The sequence below is a fragment of the Solea solea genome, chromosome 9, assembly GCF_958295425.1.
Source record: "Solea solea chromosome 9, fSolSol10.1, whole genome shotgun sequence".
Taxonomy (NCBI): Eukaryota; Metazoa; Chordata; class Actinopteri; order Pleuronectiformes; family Soleidae; genus Solea; species Solea solea.
Window position 1 is genome coordinate 28,763,127 of NC_081142.1, and position 26,366 is coordinate 28,789,492.

A 26,366-nucleotide genomic window follows, 5' to 3' on the forward strand; every position below is an offset into this window, starting at 1 on the left:
TTGTGACAAGTGTGGTCAAGACACTTAAAAAAGGTCCTGTGCTGTAAAACTGAAGTTTGTTGCTACGTGAAACGCTCACGTTCCCACAGAGAAAATCAGGGATTTTAACATCACACACACACACACGTTCTAATGTCTTATTTTGTAAAATTCGGCTCTTAAAATATTTCATTTAGATTTAACTCAGTGACAAAGTGACCACACGAGGCAGCAGAGGACCAGCAGCTCCTGTGTCCCCATGAGCTAAAATAACTGATTTCTCTGTGGACTTTGGTGTGGGAGAGTGAGTGGTTTACAAACTTCAGTTTCCAGTTAAAAAAGTCTGTCTAACAGCGAAATAAAGACGTGAACAGATTCTAAATTTATTGTACACGTTGATTTTATTCAACAACTCAAGTGACTAAAATCTGTTTTCTCCAGCACTTCAAAAAAAAAAAAAACTATCCTTTTAACCTTCCTAACTGAGTGGTTTCCCCTCCAGGACGGTGAAAATGTCCTCTAAAGACTTGTGGACACACTGCAGGAACTCGTGGACGTTGCGAGACGGGTAGCTGGACACATTACAGCCGATCCAGTCGTCGTGGACGCCGTATCCCACGCCGAACCCATCGGGCACCACTGGTGCGAAGCCGCCAAGGCTGACGGCGGGACTGGTGAGGGTGCTGGTGGACAGGATGTTGTGGTTGATGGCGGCATAGGCGGGGTCAGAGTAAAGGCTGTGCAGGGTTTGACCCCGTGAGTTGGCCAGGTACCGCAGAGCAAAGAGGTGACGGTCAAACCCTTGACCTGGGGACGGACAGAGAAGCAGAGCTTATGTGAGAGTTGACACATCAGCTGTGTGGACTTATTTTAAAGACAGACAGACGTGGTCTCAGACACAAGAATTTATACATTTTAAACTCTTAACAAAACACTAACCTGATTAAATCTACAACATTTTAAGTCTATGTTCACGTCTTCATCTCACTCTCCCACACCAAAGTCCAGAGAGAAAAATCAGTGATTTTAGATGACAGGGACACAGGAGCTGCTGGTCCTCTGCTGCCTCGTGTGGTCACTTTGTGTCACTGAGGTCAATCTAAACAAAGGATTTCAAACACTGAAGTGACAAAATCAGACATTAGAACTTAGTGATGGAGGCAGCAGTGTGTGTGTGATGTTAAAATCACTGATTTTCTCTCTGGACTTTGGTGTGGGAGAGTGAGTGAGTGGTTTACAAACTTCACTTCTGTCAGACAGTGAGATAATAAGAATAATTTCCCAGTTTTTAGACCATTTATCATCCATCTATAGTGGCAAACATTGTTTCAAGATGAAGAATTTTACAGGTGTGGATTTTATTAGTGGCTAAAATCTGTTTTCACTGGTTTCCATCTATAGAAAGCCGACCGTATTCTGCAGGTTTAGGCACAGGGGGCGCTCACAGCACACTCGGTCAGTAACTCATACATCCACACTTCAATGAATTTGAACTATCATTTAAAGATAAAAGAAGCAAAACAGCAAAGTTCAGGGGTCACGTGGTGTTTTCCCTGTTTAACATAAACCAGTTTCACGTCATTAGAAAGTGGTAGAGAAGTCTTTCACACACCCATCGCTGCCTCCTTCGTGAGCTGCCCGTGATATTTGGAGCAGTCGCCAAGCATGGCCTGGAGCTGCTGCACGCTGTGTTCGCCTGCCTCGTGAACGAAGGCGTGCGAACACCGCTTGGTGTATAACGAAGCCGGGCGGATGGTCTCCGTGCGGCCGTGCTTGAACGCGGCGGTGCTGCACGACTCGTACGTGGCCACCGTTTGTCCGTACTGCCTCAGGAAAGCCATCTGAAACGCCAGCTGAGCCACGGCGTCAGGACTCAGCTTGTTCTTCTTCAGCCGCTCCTTCCCGCCCTTCTTGAACTCCATGGCGTCGATGGTGAGCTTCGACACCGCCGCGTCAAAGTTCTCCTTCGCTTTTTTGATGCCGTCCTCCAGCTCGCCGTCCAGACTGAAGGTCAGCCTGCGCACGGCGGAGGCCGAGTCCACCGCGGTGGCAGCGACAGACCCCGGGTGGACCAGCGGCTGCTCCGTGGTGTCTTTGAAGATCTCGTTCTGAAAGCGGAGCACGGCCACGCCGTCGCCCCACGAGTGCTCGAAGTTAATGGCCGCCTGTCCGTCTTTGGCGACGATGACGCTGAAGGACTTGTCGTACCAGCGGTTGCAGCCGTCGCCGTGGAGCATGTTGTGCGAGATGTGAATGTGGTCACGCATGTTCTCGTCGTCCAGGCAGAGGCAGAAAACCGCGCTGTCCACGAGGTGCAAGCTTTCTGCGTTTCCCGCAGCGGAGAGCTTTTCCCTGAGCCCCGCCCACACGTCCCTGTTCTCACTCGTCAGCGCCCCCAGAGGAAAGGCAGGTGCTGGCGTCGGGTCAGACAAAATGTACTTCAGGTGCGACTGGATCTCTGCAGGCTTCACTAAATTCCCGTCACGGTCCACGATGTCAAACACGTACATGTTCCTGTTCCTCATGACTAACAGGTGTCTCGCTCCCTGATCAGTGAAGAGCTCGTCTCGCCCGCGCTTCGGAACGCGCGTCGAGTTGAAGAGGCGGAAGTACTGCGACATGTCCAGTGGGTACGCGTTCACCATGTAGGCGCCGTACCACGACAGAGCCGACGGAACCCAGCGGATGAACCTCTTGAAGCCGTCCGTGTCGCTCTTAGCCGGGTTCAGGTGGAAAACCTCGGGCTCCAGGAGTCCGGCGCGGAGCGTCTTCATGAAGCGCACGGCCGAACACACCACGTTCGTCGCCCGCACCAGCTGCTCGTTGTACTCGGGCTTCGGGTCGAGGTTGAAGGACATGAAGGGGTTAAAGTTCAGCACCACGGAGTCTCGAGCAGAGAGGTACATGTCGAACCACGGACCTGAAATAAATCAAACAATATTAAATTTAATTTAAACGGACAAATACAGCAATCTAAACCTTTCCCTGCTCATGTCAATGAACAGCGTCAATACTTCAAGCTTCCACATGGTGGCACTTTTTTATCTAAAACTGACAAGAAAAGGGGAATTCTGGTATTTTTTGGAAGAGCAGCTCAAATGTCTAATTCTGAAACTCAACGATCTCGACATAGAATTCCAGGACGACTGCCTCCGTACACACGCCGCTACTTTTACAGTTAATTGCACTTTTATTGTTTAAAAAACATTCTATGACGAGCTCACCTGAGATGTAGCTCGTGTGCTTGTTGTTTTTATCTTGAATCACCAGTTCTTCATGCAGCTGTTTTCCAACTCCACTCTGGAAATCCTGAGCCAGCTTCTCTGTGGTTCTGAGGACACACACACACACACACACACACACACACACACACACACACACACACACTTTCATTTCCATTCATGAAATAAAAACAGACGAGTGACGTGTCTCACTGACACAAACCTGTACTGGTCATCATCCAGCAGAGGCCGCTGTGCAGCTAAATATCTCCTCATTGTATCCTCCAGTTTTGGTACAGGTAGCCTGATAAATTAGAAAATATTAATTAAAGGGACAATTCAGTGTTTCACCAGTTAATGATTGTCAGTATTAGAAAATTGACTTCACCCCAGAATATCAATTATCTGTAAAGTCATTAAAAATTCAGTCCATTCAATGTAATTATGTATTTTTAAAATAAATGTTAGAAAAATTACTTTTTTTTTTCTTTAATAATAACAAAAAAATTCTGTAATTTTTCTGAGTAAATATGAATATTTTCTGGTTTCTTTGCTCCATAAAATAAAGAAATCATACAAACTGAATCATTACGTTTGTGGAGTCATGGGAGAAGCTGAAAAATCACAGAAACTGGATTTAATTATTTTTTTAAAACACACACACACACACATATGTATGTATATATATATACACATACATATACATATACATATATATATATATATATATATATACACATATATAGTATATACTTGGGTAACTCTTGTTTATGTGGCTGTCACTTCCCCTGGTGGTCACTCAGGTGAAATGACGTGCACTTTCACCTACATTCCTTTCTGGGTCATAGGTTTCCTTCACTGCACTCATTCATTTTAAAGCACATTTGTTTACAATGAAACCCCTACTTTACATATATTTATGTAAATAATCGTATATAATAATATAAAAGTGCAGCGGAAGCTGCTCCTCCTCCTCCTCCTGCTGCTCACCTGGGTAAACTCTTCTGATAGTGCATTGTTGGGACCAAACTCCGGTGTAAACACTCGTCTTTGCTGCTGTAGTTTCTGTGCCGGACGCCGCTCAGAGCTGCGGTTCGTGAACGCACCACTGATCCACATCTCCTCAGAGAAGAAGAAGAAGAAGAAGCAGCAGCAGAAAAACAAGAAAAAGAAACGAGCTGAGCTGAGAGCATAGCCGCCATTTTCTATACAACACACACCGGAAGTTAAATACGATGAACTTTAACTTGAAAAACAAACAGAGCGAAACGACACATTAGCTGAGATGTTGGTTTCGCTGCTGATAAACTGCTTTGTTTTTCCAAACGCAGTTTCAAACACAGCTGCCAAACCAACGATTAATCGGTCGTTTCACACGATAAACCGCAAACTCAACCACGTGAAAGCAGAAGAAGCGAATTTATTTATGATTTGAAAAAATAGCTAAACAGGAAGTTCAACCCGGCGGCTAGAGCCGTCACGTGACCTTGATGACGTGTTCTTCTTCTTCTTGGTTTTTCATGGCGGCTGGCCACTAACATTATGGGGCATGACCGCCACCTACAGACGCGGGGTGTGGGCCAGGCCCCTATAACAATAATAATAATAGTAATAACAATATAAAATAAATAAATAACATAAGAAACTACTACTACTACTACTACTAATAATAATAAATAATAAAAAGATATATAAATATATATGTAGCCGGGGTAGTTTTGCTGTCTGCGTTGTGAAGAATTCGCCGTACGATGAATATCTTTTGGAGGTAGTCTCCGTTTATTTCTGACAAAAGGCAAGTGAAAGAAAACTCCCATCAGCATGTGAAAAACAGGGAAACGTGCCCTCTATAAAATAAACATGTACAGCTTGTCAAATTTAGCATGATAATCTCCATATGAGCATAATGACAATGCTCAACATGCAGAAGGGGAGAGGTGAGGGCAGACACACCCTTAAATACTGGGTGGGCACCCCAAAAGTGAACGTGGGGGACAGAAAATCATGAAGGTTCCACATGACAATTTAACCTGCCGTGTCAGGGTAAAATATATAAAAAAAAAACTTAAAACATACATTTTGTGCAATTATAAAATAAAAAGGCAAATAAAATAAATATCAGGTGTTCAATAAATTGCAGTACCTCAAAAAAATATACTGTAGTAACTGACCCTGCTACATATATATATGTGTGTGTGTGTGTGGGATTTTATGGTTTAAATACTTTGTATGGAAAACTTATTGAACCTAAGTCACAACAGAGTGTGGACTGTACGCAATTTAATGCAATTCAAGAAAGGTTTGGTATCAGTTTCTCTGAGTTACACGTCTGAACAATCAGTAGCGGCTGAACATGGGACTGAGTCACTACACATTGATGGACCAGTTGAACGTCTTAAGTAAATCATTAAATCTTGTTAAATAGGTTTATATGAGCCAGCCTGGTCTATATATTATTTTTCTTGCGTATGTTATGCTTGTATTCGTGTATTTAATGTTTCCCTGTTGTTCAGAACGCTCGTATATTTGTAACCTTTGCTTTTATTTGTTCGACCGGAGCCGAACTCTTTTCTTTGACTTTTAAAAAGGGCTCAGTTTGCTTGTTTGTCCTCGTCATGTGGAAATAAAGTTCTCTGGCATCGACACGTCAGGTCTGAAGATGTGGGCAGGAACACGGAAGTGAAGTTAGCAGCAGCAGCAGCAGCAGCAGGCTAAGAGACTAAGAGGCTAGGCTAGGCTAACGTGCAGCAGTGTTTGTTTCCACCGCGATAGTCTTTACTTTATTATTATTGTTCGCCTAACTTTATTTAAAAAAAATGCCCGAAAGACAAACACAAAGGTAAGAAGTATGAACTTTATCCTTTTAATATGTGTTAATATGTGACATCATGGAGGTTTGTGAAGAGGTCACTCCTCCTCTGTCCCGGTTTATCTCAATAACCTGCAGCTAGTTAGCTCGGGTTAAACCTGCTCCACTGACAGCTATGAGAATGTGGACTGCACAGCGAAGAAAGACACTTTAAATCTACGATTAATCTGATCATCATAATAATCTCTATCGTTCTGTCGTTTGTTTCTCTGAACCTCAAAATGACGACGTTGTCAAACAAACTTAACATAATATTCAGTTCACTGTGACAGAAGAGCAAATACAACAAAGCACATTTAAACTAAAGAAAGTCAAAAAACTGGAACACATTAATCTTATCAAAACACACACAGTCACACATGAATTCACCAGTCAGTTACTCAACGACTAGATGTTATGTTTAAACCTTTATCAAGCTGAAATAACATAACTTTATATTAACAGTTTCACCCTGATGTGATATATAAATATATATATATATATATAATAATTGTCTGGAAAATCAAAGTGTCAAATCTGCAGGAAGACAATTAGGGTCCCTATGTGTTTTTTAATTTGGATACGAAATAATCAAAGTCTGATTACAGTCAATTCTTAGAGAATTTGGATTTTTATCTCAGGAATCTGGAAAACAAAGACTCACACATACATAACAGCTCCATGACAATTGTTTGTGACCGAAGGTTCATGTTCATATGAAGCGGTCAAAGGTCAACACACACAAACACACACACACACACTGAGCTGCAGTAATGACGTGGTCCTTACATTAACATGGGAAAACAGAGAAAGTTTCAACAGAGTCTCATTGAGATCAAAAACACCGGAACAGGATTACAGACGACACAGAACAACAAATTACAGCTTCTTTACATTACAGCATTTAGTTTAGTTTTGTTGTTTGTGTATCTGTTGTGAACAATGTCAGAAAATCCGAAAAATCATATTTGTAAATATTCATTTAAATGTTTTAATGTTCAAGAATAACCCAAAACAATGTCACTCAGTAAACAAAATAGTCCCTTGTGAATCAAGAGTCACATGACTGCTTATTTTTCATTTGATCATAACCAGTGAGGACAGTCTTCAAGCATTTAGCTACAGGTGGAACTTTTCAGTCTTCTTCTGCCTCATCCTCATCTCCTCAGTCTCATTCCTTTCTCATCCTCATCTCCTCAGTCTCATTCCGTTCTCATCCTCATCTCCTCAGTCTCATACCTTTCTCATCCTCATCTCCTCAGTCTCATTCCTTTCTCATCCTCATCTCCTCAGTCTCATTCCTTTCTCATCCTCATCTCCTCAGTCTCATCCCCTCTTCTCCTCAGTCTCATACTCTCTTCTCTGTCTCATTCGCTCATCTCCTCAGTCTCATTCCTTTCTCATCCTCATCTCCTCAGTCTCATACTCTCTTCTCATCAGTCTCATCCTCTCATCTCCTCAGTCTCATCCACTCTTCTCTGTCTCATTCTCATCCTCTCATCTCCTCAGTCTCATCCTCTCTTCTCCTAAGTCTCATCCTCTCATCTCCTTAGTCTCATCCTCTCATCTCCTCACTCTCATCCTCTCTTCTCCTCAGTCTCATATACTCTCTTCTCTGTCTCATTCTCTCATCTCCTCAGTCTCATTCCTTTCTCATCCTCATCTCCTCAGTCGGTTCCCTTTATCTCCTCAGTCTCATCCTCATCTCCTCAGTCTCATACTCTCTTCTCATCAGTCTCATCCTCTCATCTCCTCAGTCTCATCCACTCTTCTGTCTCATTCTCATCCTCTCATCTCCTCACTCTCATCCTCTCTTCTCCTCAGTCTCATACTCTCTTCTCTGTCTCATTCTCCCATCTCCTCACTCTCATTCCTTTCTCATCCTCATCTCCTCAGTCGCATCCCTTTATCTCCTCAGTCTCATACTCTCTTCTCTGTCTCATTCGCTCATCTCCTCAGTCTCATTCCTTTCTCATCCTCATCTCCTCAGTCTCATACTCTCTTCTCATCAGTCTCATCCTCTCATCTCCTCAGTCTCATCCACTCTTCTCTGTCTCATTCTCATCCTCTCATCTCCTCAGTCTCATCCTCTCTTCTCCTAAGTCTCATCCTCTCATCTCCTTAGTCTCATCCTCTCATCTCCTCACTCTCATCATCTCTTCTCCTCAGTCTCATATACTCTCTTCTCTGTCTCATTCTCTCATCTCCTCAGTCTCATTCCTTTCTCATCCTCATCTCCTCAGTCGGTTCCCTTTATCTCCTCAGTCTCATCCTCATCTCCTCAGTCTCATACTCTCTTCTCATCAGTCTCATCCTCTCATCTCCTCAGTCTCATCCACTCTTCTCTGTCTCATTCTCATCCTCTCATCTCCTCACTCTCATCTTCTCTTCTCCTCAGTCTCATACTCTCTTCTCTGTCTCATTCTCTCATCTCCTCAGTCTCATTCCTTTCTCATCCTCATCTCCTCAGTCGCATCCCTTTATCTCCTCAGTCTCATCCTCTTCTCCTCAGTCTCATACTCTCTTCTCCTCAGTCTCACCCTCTCTTCTACTGAGTCTCATCCTCTCTTCTCCTGAGTCTCATCCTCTCTTCTCCTCAGTCTCATCCTCTCTTTACAAGTCTCATCTCCTCCGTCTCATCCTCTCTTCTCCTCAGTCTCACCCTCTCTTCTCCTCAGTCTCACCCTCTCTTCTACTGAGTCTCATCCTCTCTTCTCCTCAGTCTCATCCTCTCTTCTCCTCAGTATCATTCCTTTATCATCCTCTCTTCTCCTGAGTCTCATCCTCTCTTCTCCTCAGTCTCATCCTCTCTTTACAAGTCTCATCTCCTCCGTCTCATCCTCTCTTCTCCTCAGTCTCACCCTCTCTTCTCCTCAGTCTCACCCTCTCTTCTACTGAGTCTCATCCTCTCTTCTCCTCAGTCGCATCCCTTTATCTCCTCAGTCTCATCCTCTTCTCCTCAGTCTCATACTCTCTTCTCCTCAGTCTCACCCTCTCTTCTCCTGAGTCTCATCCTCTCTTCTCCTGAGTCTCATCCTCTCTTCTCCTCAGTCTCATCCTCTCTTCTCCTCAGTCTCATCTCCTCCGTCTCATCCTCTCTTCTCTTCAGTCTCACCCTCTCTTCTCCTCAGTCTCACCCTCTCTTCTACTGAGTCTCATCCTCTCTTCTCCTCAGTCTCATCCTCTCTTCTCCTCAGTATCATTCCTTTATCATCCTCTCTTCTCCTCAGTCTCATCCTCTCTTCTCCTCAGTATCATTCCTTTATCATCCTCTCATCTCCTCAGTCTCATCCTCTCGTCTCCTCAGTCTCACATCTTCTCATCATCTCTTCTCATCAGTCTCTTCTCTCATCTCCTCAGTCTCACCGTCTTCTCATCCTCTCTTCTCTTCAGTCTCACCCTCTCTTCTCCTCAGTCTCATCCTCTCTTTACAGTCTAATCTCCTCAGTCTCATCCTCTCATCTCCTCAGTCTCATCCTCTCTTCTCCTCAGTCTCATTCCTTTATCATCCTCTCATCTCCTCAGTCTCACCGTCTTCTCATCCTCTCATCTCCTCAGTCTCATCCTCTTTTGGGGAATATAATAAATATACAGTGGGGCAAAAAAGTGTTTAGTCAGCCACCGATTGTGCAAGTTCTCCCACTTAAAATGATGACAGAGGTCTGTAATTTTCATCATAGGTACACTTCAACTGTGAGAGACAGAATGTGAAAAAAAATCCTGGAAATAACACTGTAGGATTTTTAAAGAATTTATTTGTAAATTATGGTGGAACATAAGTATTTGGTCACCTACAAAAGTTCAACTCAATACTTTGTAATATAACCTTTGTTGGCAATGACAGAGATCAACCTTTAATGTAGGTCTTCACCAGGTTTGCACACACTGTAGCTGGTATTTTGGCCCATTCCTCCATGCAGATCTCCTCTAGAGCAGTGATGTTTTGGGGCTGTCGCCGGGCAACACAGACTTTCAACTCCCTCCACAGATTTTCTATGGGGTTGAGGTCTAGAGACTGGCTAGGCCACTCCAGGACTTTGAAATGCCTCTTACGGAGCCACTCCTTAGTTGTCCGGGCGTGTTTGGGGTCATTGTCATGCTGGAAGACCCAGCCACGTTTCATCTTCAATGCTCTCACTGATGGAAGGAGGTCTTGGTTTAAAATCTCACGATACATGGCCCCATTCATTCTTTCCTTAACAGGGATCAGTCGTCCTGTCCCCTTTCAGAAAAACAGCCCCAAAGCATGATGTTTCCACCCCCATGCTTCACAGTAGGTATGGTGTTCTTGGGATGCAACTCAGCATTCATCTTCCTCCAAACACGACGAATTGAGTTTGTACCAAAAAGTTCTATTTTGGTTTCATCTGACCACATGACATTCTCCCAATCATCTTCTGGATCATCCATATGCTCTCTGGCAAACTTCAGACGGGCCTGGACATGTACTGGCTTAAGCAGGGGGACACGTCTGGCACTGCAGGATTAGATTCCCTGTCGGCGTAATGTGTTACTGATGGTAACCTTTGTTACTTTGGTCCCAGGTCTCTGCAGGTCCTTCACCAGGTCCCCCCGTGTAGTTCTGGGATTTTTGCTCACCGTTCTCATTATCATTTTGACCCCACGGGATGAGATCTTGCATGGAGCCCCAGATCGAGGGAGATTATCAATGGTCTTGTATGTCTTCCATTTTCTAATAATTGCTCCCACAGTTGATTTATTCACACCAAGCTGCTTGCCTAGTGTAGATTCATTCTTCCCAGCCTGGTGCAGGTCTACAATTTTGTTCCCCGTGTCCTTCGACAGCCCTTTGGTCTTGACCATGGTGGAGTTTGGATTCTGACTGTTTGAGGCTGTGGACAGGTGTCTTTTATACAGATAAGTTTAAACAGGTGTCATTAATACAGGTAACAAGTGGAGGAAAGAAGAGCTTCTTAAAGAAGAAGTTACAGGTCTTTGAGAGCCAGAGCTCTTTCTTGTTTGTAGGTGACCCAATACCTTTTTTCCACCATGGTTTACAAATAAATTCTTTAAAAATCCTACAATGTGATTTCCAGGATTTTTTTTCACATTCTGTCTCTCACAGTTGAAGTGTACCTATGATGATTACATAAATTACAGACCTCTGTCATCATTTTAAGTGGGAGAACTTGCACAATCGGTGGCTGACTAAATACTTTTTTGCCCCACTGTAAATCCAGTGAGTGAAGGCCTTTTATTATGTTATTTACAACTTTCTCATGTTCATAACTGTTCATAAACTTTTTCACTTTATTTCTTCTCCTTTGTCTTCACCATGTCCAGGATTCAGGCCGTCAGCACTGCTGCCTCTGATGGTCTGGAGGGCTTCAAGGCTCATGCCGTGTTTCAGGAGATCGGCAAGAAGCTTCAGGAGGTGAATACAAACAAGCCTGAGGCCACATCCACACAACTGTGGTTAACTGGTTAACTGTGTTTAACTGTGGTGAATTGAATTTAACTGGTTAACTGTGGTTAACTGTAGTTAATTGAGTTTAACTTTGGTTAACTGTGGTTAATTGAGTTTAACTGTGGTTAATTGAGGTTAACTGTGGTTAATTGAATTTAACTGTGGTTAATTGAGTGCAACTGGTTAACTGTGTTTAACTGTGGTGAATTGAGTTTAACTGGTTAACTGTGGTTAACTGTAGTTAATTGAGTTTAACTGTGCTTAACTGGGGTTAATTGAATTTAACTGTGGTTAATTGAGTTTAACTGTGGTTAACTGTGGTTAATTGAGTTTAACTGTGGTTAATTGAATTTAACTGTGGTTAACTGTGGTTAATTGAATTTAACTGTGGTTAATTGACTTTAACTGTGGTTAAGTGAGTTTAACTGTGGTTAATTGAGTTTAACTGTGGTTAACTGTGGTTAATTGAATTTAACTGTGGTTAATTGAATTTAACTGTGGTTAACTGTGGTTAACGGTGGTCGAGTTGAACATCACATGAATTCTGCTCAGGAGACTCCTGTTTTAGTAGTAATTTTTAGAAAAACAAACTTTTTATGTCATCTTTCATTCCAGTAGTTATTACTTCACCCCACAGAGGGGGGGTAAGTATTGTTTTTGGTGGCTCTGTCTGTGTGTGCTTCCACACTTGCCTGCAATATGAGCAACAGAGGCTTGTTAGAATTTGTGATAGACACACACATCAGGCACATATATGTTGCCCAAGAATTTTGACCCTGTTACTGTTGAGTCTGTTACACATATTTTAGTTTTTTGAGAATAAAATACACACTTTTATTTTATCTTTCATATTACCGGTTATTTTTAATAAGACATACGTGCTTTTATGTCCTCTTCGGTCTTCTGGACTTTATTTTCTTCTTACGCGACATCAGTCAAACCCGTGACACAAGGTCATTCATTCATTCATTCACTCGTTCTTTCATTTGTTCATTCATTTAGAGTAGGGCTGGGCGATATAACAATATTTTAATATATATCGATATATTTCTAAACGAGATATAACACGGGACAATATCGCTTGTATCGATATAATTAATTTTGTGTTAAAATGACAATACATGAGCCACAAGTTCACACCTATTTCTCCTCTCCCTGTGTCCCTGTCCCTACACACACACACACACTGGGGCGTTGCACCCGTGGGAGATGTGGGAGTTTTAACAGCCACACTTTTCCCGGGGAGAGGGTTCAACACAGACACTTTTTCTGCAGTTTTTCCTCAGTTTTGCACAAATGCCTCATGACATTTGCCGCTACATCTCTGGCCGCTTCGTTTCTGCGCTCGCTGCGGCTGCCCCTCTCTCCCGCCCCCTCTCCCCCTCCCTCTCCTGTCGTTGCCTCAAACATGGCTGATGATTGGCTGTTCTGCCTTAAGTCCCGCCTCTCTTGGTGTGTTAGATTTTATGCTTTGGGGGAAACCCCAATGACATCACAGAAAAATATCCAGATATATAGAGTATCGCCATTCAGCTAAAAAATATCCAGATATGACTTTTGGTCCATATCGCCCAGCCCTAATTTAGAGCATGTAAAACTTAACATCGATCATGTGAACAATCTTCTTTGCTAGTGATGATGTTGCTAGCTAATGATTCACGATTCAAAAAAAACTTTATTGTCCGTCATATAGTGACAGGGCTCAAAACATGAATGCCACAAAGACATAAAACACACATTTAAATTACTCTAATTTAAACCCATGAGACGTGTTTGTTTGCTTTAAACAAACAAACAAAGCAAAATAGACACGTTTCATTGGTTTAAATGTGTTTTTTTATGTCTTTGTGGGCTCTTTCACTACACTACCGGTCAAAAGTTTTAGAACACCCCCATTTTTCCATTTTTTTATTGAAAATGATGCAGTTTAATGTCTCATTGTACTCTGAAATGAAAGCATAGAAAAAATAAACAATTGAGGTCAAAAAAGAAATCATGGAATCAATTTATAAACCAAAATGTATTCTATATTTTGACTCATCAAAGTAGCCACCTTTGGCAGATATAACAGCTGAACACACTCATGGCATTCTTTCTACAATGGAAATCAAATATTCTGCTGAAAGTTCTTCCCAACTCTGTTGCAGGAGTTCCCATAAATGTGGGGCAAATGTAGGTTGCTTTGCTTTCACTCTTCTGTCCAGTTCATCCCAAACCAGCTCGATGGGGTTTAAGTCTGGAGACTGTGCTGGCCACTCCATGTTTTCAAGCTTACCATCTTGTTCTTTTTTCCTGAGGTAGTTCTGGCATAGCTTGGACGTATGTTTTGGTCATTATCTTGCTGTAGGATGAACCCCTGACCAACGAGGCACATACCAGAGGGTACTGCATGGCACTGCAGAATGCTGTGGTAGCGGTTTTGGTTCAGGGTGCCTCTCACTCTGTACAAGTCAGAGACCCTGGATCCAGAAAAACAGCCTCAGACCATCATGCTTCCTCCTCCATGTTTGCCGGTTGATGTCACACACTGAGGAACCATCCTTTCGCCTACTCGACGGCATACAAAACTCCTGCGTGATGAACCGAAGATTTCAATCTTTGATTCATCAGTCCATAACACCTTCTTCCAGTCTTCAGTAGTCCATTGGCGGTGTTTCATGGCCCAGGCAAGCCTCTTCTTCTTATTCTGACGTCTTAGCAATGGCTTTCTTGCTGCAACTCGACCATTCAAACGTGCAACTCGTGCAAGTATTCTCTTCACAGTTGAAACTGAGACTTGCTTACTATGACCAATATTAAGCTGTGCTTGAAGCTGTTGTCCTGTGAGCCGCCTATCACGCAAGCTGTTGACTCTCAGAAACTTGTCTTCTAATTCTGTTGTGGCTTTGGGTCTGCCAGACCTCTTCCTGTCTTCCTGTCTTCCTGTCCTCTTCCTTTCCTCACAGTTTCTGAGTGCGTTTTGATGGTGAAGGAAACTGTACTCACTGTCACTTTGACTTTCTTCACAATTTCTCTGTAGGAAAGCCCTACATTTTTAAGTGTTATGATGGTCTGTCTCTCTTCCATAGTTAATTGCCTTTTACTTGCCATTTTTATGGTAACACTACTTTCTGCAGTACAATACTGTTCAAATGATGCTCACAAGGTTATTTATTTATTTATTTATTTATTTATTTATTTATTTATTTATTTCGGTCATGACATTTAGATCACTCATCACATAACATTGCAGTTCACACAATATACATAACCGAAAGGGAAAGCGGGAGAAGCAAAGCTTAACTAGTCCCGCCCCATTATCATCATACATTTCATTTCCTTTTTTTTTTTCTTTTTTTTTTTTTTCTTTTTTTTTCTTTTTTTTTTTAATGACATTTTGACAAAGAAAACATGTTTCAGCATCCGGTAGCACTCAGAGATATAGTCTAGCTCTAGACAGTCAACTCAGACTCCATGTGTGTATGTACATGTGTCCATGGTGTTCCATCGCGCCGTTGCACCGTTCCCCCCAGTGTCTACAAATTTCTGTCTCTGACCTTTGTCATATTTTCTTTCTGTGTCAGTCTGTATCGATTAATAGTCATCTCTACATACTTCTTTTTAAATACACTCAGTTTTGCTGATTTTTTCATCTCCTCATCTAGATTGTTCCACTGTCTGACCCCCGTGACCGATACAGTAAAGGATTTTAATGTAGTTCTTACCCTTCTCTGCCTAAACCTCATGTTCCCTCTTAGATTGTGTCCCTCCCCTCTGTTCAGGAATAATGTCTGTAGATTGTGAGGGAGGTTTTTGTTGGCAGCCCTATAAATCATCTGTACTGTGCGGTATTTTATTAAGTCATAGAATTTGAGTATTTTTGATTTGGTAAATAGTTGATTTGTATGTTCTTTGTAACTGGCATGATGTAGGATTCTCAAGGCTCTTTTTTGGAGTATAAACAGGGGATAAGTAGTGGTTTTGTAAGTGTGTCCCCAGACCTCTGCGCAGTATTGCAGGTAATGGTTATGGTACCACAGTGTGTTCCAACACTACTTTTATGCAGACAGAGGGGGTTGTAAGTAATCAAGAAAAGTTGGAACACCTGTAGGAATTGGTAGCACCAACTTTCAAGGCTTTATCAATCTCCATTGCTGCAGAACAGCTCTAAGTTGTTAACCCATTTCTTGTTTCCTGAAAAAGGCCATTCTGAAATGTATATTATTCTTCAGTTTTGGGTAACCTTACCTTTTTTTTTCTCTACCTTTGTACCATTTCAAGCTATTCATTGGACTTGAATGGCTTGAATTTCAATAAAAAACTGGAAAAATGGGGGTGTTCTAAAACTTTTGACAGGTAGTGTACATGATGGACAATAAAGTTCTTTGAATCTTGAATCATTGAAATTAGATTAGATTAGGTGGTGATGAAATTGTCAAACGGCAAAATGGCAAAAAAAGCTATTTTGTTGATACCCAGTAAACAGTACATAAGTATATACAGTAAATAACCAAGTTATTTAAATAGGCATATTGCTCCCTTTGTCACTTTTTTTTTCACGCTTTTTTTTGTCACATGAGACTGTGGTGGATCCAAACGAGACTAACGTTAATTAATGGGAAACGCTGCATTTACATTGTCACTGAAGCAAAGACAGTAAAGATAATAGTGATAGTGAAAATACTGGCCTTCAAAATAAGAGCCACTGACTGTTATTTGATTACATAGTGTTCAAACTTTAGCCATAAAGCTGAGCAAAAAAAAAATCTGACTAGTTATTTAAACAATAAAATACTCGTTTTTATGTTGTCTTTTGATTGAAGTTGTCGTTGCACAACTGATGTAAAACATTAGTGACAGAGTGTTCATGTTCTTTGTGGTCTGCCAAAATGAAATAAATGAATGAATGAGTGTGTGTGTGTTTTTTAAACAGGAGGGCGAACAGTTTGTGAAAAAGATCGGTGGAGTGTTTGCCTTTAAGGTGAAGGAAGGCCCCAAGGGACAGGAGGCAACTTGGTACGTGGATGTGAAGAACGGTAAAGGCTGTGTTCACAACGACACAGGTGAGAGAAATGTTTACATTAACAACTTTCTTCTGTCTCATAGAACAGTGGAAATACTCAACTAATACATTCTTCATCAGTTTAAGTCCACGATATCTTAAGAACATGTTCATGTCTTTATCTCACTGTCAGACAGACTTTTCCAACAGGTGCGCTGCTCCCGCGCTCTCCGCTCGTGCGCTGATTCTTGATTGATTTATTCTTTGAAGCTTGAATATTAGTCTATACAACTGCAATGCTTAGACTTTAGTCCTGGTTCCATAGCGATAGAGGACGAAACCACATTTCATCTTGTTTTCAACAATATTGCATTATATATTTTATTATAGTTATCGTCACATAACCGCTATTTGCGTCTCGTCTGGTCTGTTGACAACATTATTTCGTCATCATTTTATTTTAGTTTATATATTATAAACTATATATAATGCAATATATTATTGCATTATATATTTTATTATAGTTATCGTCACATAACCGCTATTTGCGTCTCGTCTGGTCTGTTGACAACATTATTTCGTCATCATTTTTGTTGATGAAAGCAACACTAGCCTCCAGGTTCTCGGTGTAGGCGGGGACATAGAACTAGCCTTAAGGGTGATGTGTCATTTAATTTCAATTAAATGTTTTATTCAACTGGACTTCAGAATCAGTCAGGATTTTAAAAAAAACATGTCTTTTCTTTGTTTTATGAATTCACATTTGTCTCTTTATATCTATGAGCCAGGAGGAGAAACTTGAGTTCATGGCACTGCTTACTTCTGTTGTAAAATGATAATAAAATTCACATCGTCTCATATTTCCGCTCTGCAGATAAACAAGCGGACTGTACCATTTCCATGTCGGACACAGATTTGTTGGCCGTGATGACGGGGAAGATGAACCCACAGAGTGTGAGTATTCATGCGCACATGAAGACATTTTCAGACACTAACCCTGGAATGTGGGGTTTGGGGAATTTTTACGAAAGCAGTGGGAGATTTTTGTGGCTCAGGACAGCAGGAGAATCTCGGGAACGTCCAGGAAAAATCTAATATCTATCGTCTGTGAAATCTTCAGAACATGTTCACATCTTTATCTCACTGTTAGACAGACTTTTCCAACGGGAAAGTTTGTAAACCACATTTTCTCTATGTAGTGATCACAGGTGAACATGTTCTTATGACAGTACACACTCAAACAGGTGTAGAATTAATTATGTGGTGGATCCTGGCAGCAACTGCCACCTACAAACCTGAACTATCCCTTTAACCCTCTAACACACCCTGACACCTTTGGTGTTTTTGACTTTTACTTTTTAGCATATTTGTTTCATTTTTTCATACATGTTGTTAAAAATGTGCCAGGTTGAGTGTTTTAAATGTTTTTAGTGCATTGTAAACACTGAACTAAAATACTCACACTAACACACCACTCACCACAGTGTGCTCATTGAAACCTGCTCAAACATAAAATAGAAAACATGAATCTTCTCATATTTTCCGCATCACGAGGCTTTAAATGTGTGCTCTGACTGATTTCCATCACAATGACGTCATGTTTGTCATAATGGCACATGGAGAAAAATCCTGCTTTTTCTGATCAAGGGCACTCCCACTAAACCCCGCCCCCCTCTCTCCACACAAGCTTTGAGGCGGTAATTTTGCGTGGTGTGTGAGTACACGTGAGTGTGCGTGTGTGCACGTGCACATGTCTTCAACGTGCACGTAGCATGTACAGTGTGACAGAATGGGGGCTTTTCCATTTTTTTCACACTGTCAAAGCACCAAATTGTCAAAATGACCGTCTCCAAAGCACCTGACACCTAATGGATCTGACATTACAAAAAAAAAATAATGTTTCTGTTAATTTTTCACATATACCAGGCTGCAATAATCCCAAAAAAAATCCATCCTTTTAAATGAAGGTGCATGCAACCTGGCAATTTAAGGGTTAAAATTAAGAAAATTCTTTAATATTTGATATGTATGGAAAGGACCGATGTTGGTCTAAAACCTAAAAAAAATTAAAAACACAAATGTATACTATTTTTATAGCTGTGTACTTTTATAAGCACCATCTTGGTGCTCTAGGTGTGTTAATGTAACTTTTTTGAATGTGCATCTTCTTCTTCTTTTCCTTTCGGCTGCTCCTTTCAGGGGTCGCCACAGAGAATCAACCTCCTCCATCTCACCCTGTTCTCTGTATCCCTCTCTCTCACACCAACTAACTTCATGTCTTCTTTCACTACATCCATAAACCTTCTCTTTGGTCTTCTCTAGACCTCCTGCCTGGCAGTTCCAACCCCAGCATCCTTCTACCAATATACTCACTCACATGTCCCTCTCTATCCTTAATCACCCGAACCTGCTGGACGTCTTTCCCATCTCTATCTCTCTGTTTTGCCAACCTGTATAAATCATTCTCTCCCTCCTTACTTTCCAACCGAGCATACAAGTCATCATACGCCCTTTGTTTGGCCTTTGCCACCTCTACCTTTACCTTGTGCTGCATCTCCCTGTACTCCTGTCTGCTCTCTTCAGTCTCCTCAGTGTCCCACTTTTTCTTTGCTAACCTCTTTCTCTTTATATTCTCCTGCACTTCCCCATTCCACCACCAAGTCTCCTTATCTACTTTCCTTCCAGACGACACACCAAGTACTCTCCTACCTGTCTCCCTGATTACATCAGCTGTAGTTGTCCAGTCACCTGGGAGCTCTCCCTGACCACCCAGATTCTTTCTCAACTCCTCCCTGAAAACCACAGAACAGTCCTCTCTTTTCAGCTTCCACCACTTTGTCCTTTGTTCTGCCTTTGTCCTCTTCGTCTTCCTTGTCACCAGATTCATCCTACAAACCACCATCCTATGCTGACTTATGTGGTGTAACAACTTTTTTGAACGTGCATCTAAGGCTTAATATTCTAATGCAGTCTGATACTGAGCACACGAGGTAGCAGCAGAGCAGCAGCTCCTGTGTGGACTTTGGTGTGGGAGAGTGAGTGGTTTACAGACTTTTTTTTTTTTCTTAAGTTTTAAAACATCTTTATTGCAAAAAGGTTTCAGTACAGAAGTGATCAAATAATCATACTGCATTAGTAAACAAACAAAGAGCACAAACAGGAGAAATACAATTTTGCCAGGGTAGCTAATAAATTATTAAAAAGAAAAAGAGGACCAAACATTAACGGTCTTAATTGACTACTTGTTGTTAGAACCAGAAATCAAGGAAATATAGTGCACAACTTCATGGGTAAAAGGGACAAAATTATGTTTTTTACCACTGAATTTGCATTTATGAATATGGAATTTTGCCAACAGAATCAATACATTTATAATGAAGGACATATTCTCTCTATTTTGAGTTCTATAAAAGCAAAATACCACATTCTCCCATAATAAGACAAAGTCTTTATAAATATGGTCAATGATGAATCTGATGAAGTTTTGCCAAAATAATCTGGTGTGTGAACAATACCATATGGGTGGTCTTCACAAAAACAACAGTTTGTATTTATGTCTCTTTTAAATTTTGTCATATAATGATTAGCAGGGTAATATCTGTGAATTATTTTGAACGATACTTATTTTCCCTTGTTTACTATCATGTATTTGGAATGGAATAGTTCCCTCCGCTCCATTCCTCTCCCCCTCCCTCCACTAGTTCTCTGACAATATCAACATGGCAGCGAGAGTGTCGTCACAGGAAGAGACGTCCGACACAAGGATCAAGCCGAACACTGACCAACTGTAAATCAGTTAAAAACACTTAGGGACAGCACCGCTGATCGCTGCATAAACTGCTGCTGCATGTGACTGTATCAGACTGAGTCTGTGCTCCGGTCATGGAGGACGTACTGAACAAATATTTTTAATTAGGACGTGTCAGAATGGTCAGTTATGACCTCTATGTGACCTTTTCTTAAAAATGTGTGTGTTTGTACGTCGGTGAAATACGGTCGCTGACTAAATACGGCGACCGCTGGCCGCAGTCTGATGTGAAGTGGTGCGAACACACGAACACACGTTTGCTGACTTTATCCGGCACATTAGCTTCATATATAAAATCCTCTGAGGCTGGAAGTTTGTGTAAAACACTGTGCTCCACTGTGCAGCCACCAACAGCACACTTGTCCCTCCGCGTTGACATAATACCGCTCTTCCTCCTCCCTCGCCTGCACTCTCGCATTTTATAGGGACAAGGTGGAGCTAAGGTGGAGCTAAGGTGGAGCTAAGGTGGAGCTAAGGTGGAGCTAAGGTGAGCTAAGGTGGAGCTAAGGTGGAGCTAAGGTGGAGCTAAGGTGAGCTAAGGTGGAGCTCTCGAGGTAAACTTACTGGTGGGGTGGTAACATTCGCGCTGAGAGACCATGCTAAGAGGACCCGCTTATGAAAATTGGACAGTTTAACAGGGAGTTTGTCCACATTGTAATTGCAGTTCAAAATAAAGCTCAGACCACCAAAGCGAGAGAATATATATAGTGGGGAATAAAGTTCCAAATTGAGACAGGTTTCTGATCTTTGGAGATAAGAATACCCAGGTATGTAACTTCTTCCTTGATCGGAATGTTGCAAATAGTTTGTATATTACAATCTTTTAAAGGTAACAATTCACATTTATTTATATTTAGATACAGACCAGATGCCTTTGAAAAGTGGTTAATTATATGAATGGCGACAGGTATCTGGCTCGCATTTTTTAAAAAGATTGTGGTGTCATCAGCAAGCTGACTGATGATGACATCCCTACCCGCAATGGAAATTCTTTGTATAGCACTGTTAATAACATGAGTTGTGAGAATTTGTGTACAAAGTAAAAACAGATAAGGTGAAATTGGGCATCCCTGGCGAATACCGCGTTTCAAGTTAAATCTAGGGGAAGTTCCATTTTTCAGTTTAATAGAACTATTTCCATTAACATATAAGGTTTTAATCGCTTTGCAGAAAAAACCTCCAAATCCAAATTTTTTAAAGAGAGAAAAATAAATTGGTGTTCTATAGTATCAAAGGCCTTATAGAAATCTAAGAAAAGGATGAAGCCATCTTCAGATATCAGGTCAGAGTAGTCAAGAATATCCAATACTAACCTAATATTATTAGAGATGTGTCTATTCCTCATAAAGCCTGACTGTGTCTCATCTATAATTGTGTCAAGAATTTCTTTAATTCTCATGGCAAAGGTCAACGCCATAATTTTATAATCATTATTTAGCAGACAGATAGGTCTCCAGTTATCAATAAAAAGCACATCCTTCCTAGGTTGGGGAATCAATGTGACCAGACCTTGAGTGAGGCTAGGAGGAAGGGCATTGTTCTCTATACTCTCCATAAAAACCTGTAGTAAAAACGGGGATAATTGATCCGAGAATGTTTTATAAAATTCAGCAGTTAAGCCGTCGGTGCCGGGAGATTTGTTGTTTTTAAGTTGGGCAATCGAATCAGTAACCTCTGCTATCGAAGAGGGGTGTCACAATAATCTTTATCTGCCATATCAATCTTTCTCACGTTATTTATAGAGTCTAGAAATTGAGTAGTGACTTCATCATTACATTTAGAGCTGTATAAAGTGCTATAACATTTCCAACAGAAATCTGTTCAGTAATGACCCCCATTAACATTTAAGCTATGGATGGAATTGATTTTGGACCCGTATTTTTCAAGACGGAAAAAGGAGGCAGAATTTTGCTCTCCCTCCTCCAGCTATCTCTTCCGAGACCTTATAAAGGCTCCTTCTGCTTTTTGTCGATATAACTCGTCTAATTTGTTTTGGAGTGATTCTCTCTTAATTTCTCTGTTCTCCTTGATGTTGTCTATGTACAGTGCCTTGAAATAATGTATGTTATGATTTGGCGCTATACAAATTGAATTGAATTGAATTAATCAATGTTATTGGATAGCAGCCAAAAGTCAATACGAGACTGACAGAATCCTGATCTGTTACTCCAAGTGAAGAATCTTTCATCAGGGAATTTTTCTCTCCACACATCTACCAAGTTCCAATAAATGTTTTAGGGTTTGTGCTGAGGGAGGAGGGCCGCCCAGGGGGCCATCTGTCAATGGCATTATCTAGAGCAATATTAAAGTCTCCACCAATTAAAAGAAGAGAGTTTGGGTATTTGGTGAGCCAAAATATAATTCTTTCCTCCATTGAATCAAGTAGCTTATCATTGTCAATTTTGTTATTATAACCGTAAAGATTCATCATTATGATATAAATATTATTGAATCTAATAACAAGACATATGTAGTGTCCTAAGGAGTCACAGTCTGAATGTAGGACATCACCAGTATAAGTATTTTTAAGCGTGGTTACTCCAGCAGATCTCTCTGAGCCATGAGAGAACCAAATATCATTACCTCATTGTGATTTCCAAAAGTTAACATCAGCAGATACAAACAAAAATCCGTATAAAGTTGTTTGGCAAATAAAAATAAGGCTTTCCTTTTACAAATCTGTCTTAGGCCCCTGGCATTTAAAGAAACAATAGAAAACCACAAAGTTATTAGTGAACACGAACAAGAAGTAAACTAGAAAGTGATCAACAACCTGTAAGGTAAGGGTATATTACTGGGTAAGGGGACCGAGTGCTGCATTATAAGTTGAAAATAACGGTAAAAGGGAAAGAAAATATTATTGGCCAGCTAGAAAATACAGCGTTTTTAATCAGCTGCCTCGATTATTAAATGGTCATAAAAAATAAAACATATAATACAAATGGCAGAGATTTTGCAAACTGGATAATGATGCCTCTGGGTTTGTTGTCATTCTGCCGGTTGGTGCCGAGCCGATGTACGGTGTCGATAGCATCAGCCAGCCTGTCCCACACCTCGTTGGCCTTCTTTCGTATGTTTTCCTTGTCCGATTCTTCAACTCCATAAAGTCTAGGATTCCATCTCCTGGAGTATCTTTCTAACTCTGAGACCCTTAGCTGACACGTGTCGACTCGTCTTTCTTCGTTTGCCACTTTGTTTTTTACGTCCTTAATCTCTGCACACACAAAGTCAACTGTCTTTTTAAGACCTTCAATTTTAAGTGCATTGGCACTGACCATGCTTTTTTAAGGTTGTCTGACCGCGTGTTTATCAGAGCTGAAAGGTTAGCTATGCTATCATTCGGGTTGGTTTGTTCAGGCCCGACTGTGTACATCATTTTCTTCGGTGCTGGCGACTTACTTGGAGTGACAGGTAGTGGTGGAAATTCATCCATGAAGTCTCCTGCAGTGGTGAGAGGCAGGGAAGTGGAGGTATAATCGTGACAATTGTCAATAAAAGCATTGCCAGCCTTGAAAATAATGTTGCTAGCATCTGGCTTTAGCTTCCGTCCGGTGCTCTCTTGTTGTCTTTTCCTCTCGCGTTGGTTCGACATTGAACAACAGTTGGTTTTAGAAGTGCTGTATTATCTAAGAAAGCAGAATTAGGTGCTTGTCGAGATAATAAGTTGAATTTGACCGTTTCCAAAACGTTTGTTTGCAGTGCTCGGTAGAAAGCGTCTACTCACTCGGCCATCTTGGCACCAGTCCTCCGAGTGGTTTACAGACTTCAGTTTCCTCTATGTGAGCAGTTAAAGTCATAGTTTTTAAAGTCACAGCCGTGTTTTCCATCACTGTTTGTGCCAGAGTTGTTTTCATGTCCAGAATTGTAATGGAGGAGGAGGATCACTCAGAAGAATAATGTGAAGACACCCTTTTTTTACTTTATCTTACTTATAATATGTGGATTTAAAGCTGCACTACACTGTAAAATACACCGTAAAACACACTCTAAAATAAAATGTGATCTACTGTTTATGATCTGTATGACATGATCTTAAAATAAACTATTATTACCTAGCATTTCAGATAAAACCTGCTTTATTCTAAAGAGCATCTTGTCTCATGTCTCTTCTCATGTCACCATATATATGTGTATATACATATATACACATATATGTGTATATATATATATATATATGTGTATGTATATATATATATGTATATATATATGTGTGTGTATATATTTATGTGTGTGTATATATTTATGTATGTATGTATCTATGTATATATAGTCCAGATGCGTGCGCGTGCATATACGTACATGTCTTAAATAAGCTTTGTGGACCAATTGTCAAACCTATCTCTGTGATGACATTTTGTGTGCGTGCGTGCGTGCGTGCGTGCGTGCGTGCGTGCGTGCGTGCGTGCGTGCGTGCGTGTGTGTGTGTGTGTGTGTGTGAGAGAGAGAAACACTGTTTCCCGACCTTTCATAATCTCTTCTTGTTGTTGTCCCACTTTCCCCCTGGATTTTAATCTCTCACTGAGACTCTTTAAAGCCTCCACTACTCCAGATCCAGAACCATCCACAATCCACATGACTTGTGTGGTTTTATTATTATTGTTGTGTTTTGCCCTTGCAGGCATTTTTCCAGGGGAAGCTGAAGATCTCTGGAAACATGGGTCTGGCCATGAAGCTCCAGCAGCTGCAGCTTCAGCCTGGAAAAGCCAAGCTGTAGATGAACTTCCACATCATCATCACATCAGCACCACTTGTAGGTCTGGTCTCAGGGGTCGTGAACCTCCTCATTATCCCTGGACTGAACCACTCCCCCCCCCGCTGGTGACGTCACATCACTGAGTGAACAGAGGATTAGTCCTTCAGTTTAAGACGGAGACAAACGTGGATGGGTCATTAATGGTGTCCTCATGTCCTGGTCACTGTCAGTCTCCACCACAGCAGAAACAGCTTAGTCATACTAACTCAACATCTGGCTAATTTAATTGAATCTCTTTTCTTTTAGAGCATTAGTATTATAATTATGGATGTTTTGATCAGAGTGGTTTGATCCACACTTACAGTCTAAAGTGCCTCCTGTTGTCTCTGAGGTTTGCAGAGATGTTTCTTCACCGTGGCTGTTTTTTCATGTCTGGATCGACCGTGTAACTCTTCTCTCAAATATTTCTACTAAATAAATAAATGAATAAATACATACATGTTTCGGTGCTGTAGCGTTTGTCACATGGTCTTTATCAGGGGGCGGGGATCATGATACAGTTTCGTAATCAATATAACGCGAGTCGATCATATATTGATACGTGATACTGCAATAATCAATGTATCACGAGACGATTGTATATTGATACACGATACTGTAATAATCATATCGCGAGACGATTGTATATTGATACACGATACTGTAATAATGTCATGAGATGATCATATCGATACACGATACCGCAATAATCAATATATCATGAGATGATCATATATCGATACACGATACCGCAGTAATCAATATATCATGATATGATCATATAGCGATACACGATACCGCAGTAATCAATATATCATGAGATGATCATATAGCGATACACGATACCGTAGTAATCAATATATCATGAGATGATCATCTAGCGATACACGACACCGTAGTAATCAATATATCATGAGATGATCATCTAGCGATACACGACACCCTAGTAATCAATATATCATGAGATGATCATCTAGCGATACACGACACCGTAGTAATCAATATATCATGAGATGATCATCTAGCGATACACGACACCGTAGTAATCAATATATCATGAGATGATCATATAGCGATACACGACACCGTAGTAATCAATATATCATGAGATGATCATATAGCGATACACGACACCGCAGTAATCAATATATCATGAGATGATCATATAGCGATACACGACACCGTAGTAATCAATATATCATGAGATGATCATATAGCGATACACGACACCGTAATAATCAATATATCGCGAGACCATCGTATATCGATACACAATACCGTAATAATCAATATATCTTGAGACTATCATATAGCGAGACACTATACCATAATAGTATATCGCGTGACACTTGTATATTGATACACGATA

General features: G+C 41.0%; 2 protein-coding genes across 2 annotated transcripts; one reads left to right on the forward strand and one right to left on the reverse strand.

Moving 5' to 3' along the window:
• Positions 1 to 361: 361 nt before the first annotated feature.
• On the reverse strand, positions 362 to 4,767 carry cpt2 (carnitine palmitoyltransferase 2). Its single transcript, XM_058637936.1, has 5 exons — positions 4,191 to 4,767; positions 3,424 to 3,504; positions 3,204 to 3,310; positions 1,592 to 2,899; positions 362 to 786 (listed from the first exon to the last, which is right to left on the reverse strand). The coding sequence occupies exons 1-5, from the start codon at positions 4,400 to 4,402 to the stop codon at positions 458 to 460; spliced, it is 2,037 nt and encodes a 678-aa protein (XP_058493919.1). The 5' UTR covers positions 4,403 to 4,767; the 3' UTR covers positions 362 to 457.
• Positions 4,768 to 5,869: 1,102 nt separating this feature from the next.
• On the forward strand, positions 5,870 to 25,472 carry scp2b (sterol carrier protein 2b). The gene is made up of 5 exons (XM_058639072.1): positions 5,870 to 6,039; positions 11,353 to 11,443; positions 16,389 to 16,518; positions 17,332 to 17,411; positions 24,884 to 25,472. Exons 1-5 carry the CDS (start codon positions 6,017 to 6,019, stop codon positions 24,977 to 24,979), a joined length of 420 nt encoding a protein of 139 aa, XP_058495055.1. The 5' UTR covers positions 5,870 to 6,016; the 3' UTR covers positions 24,980 to 25,472.
• The last annotated feature ends 894 nt before the right edge of the window (positions 25,473 to 26,366 follow it).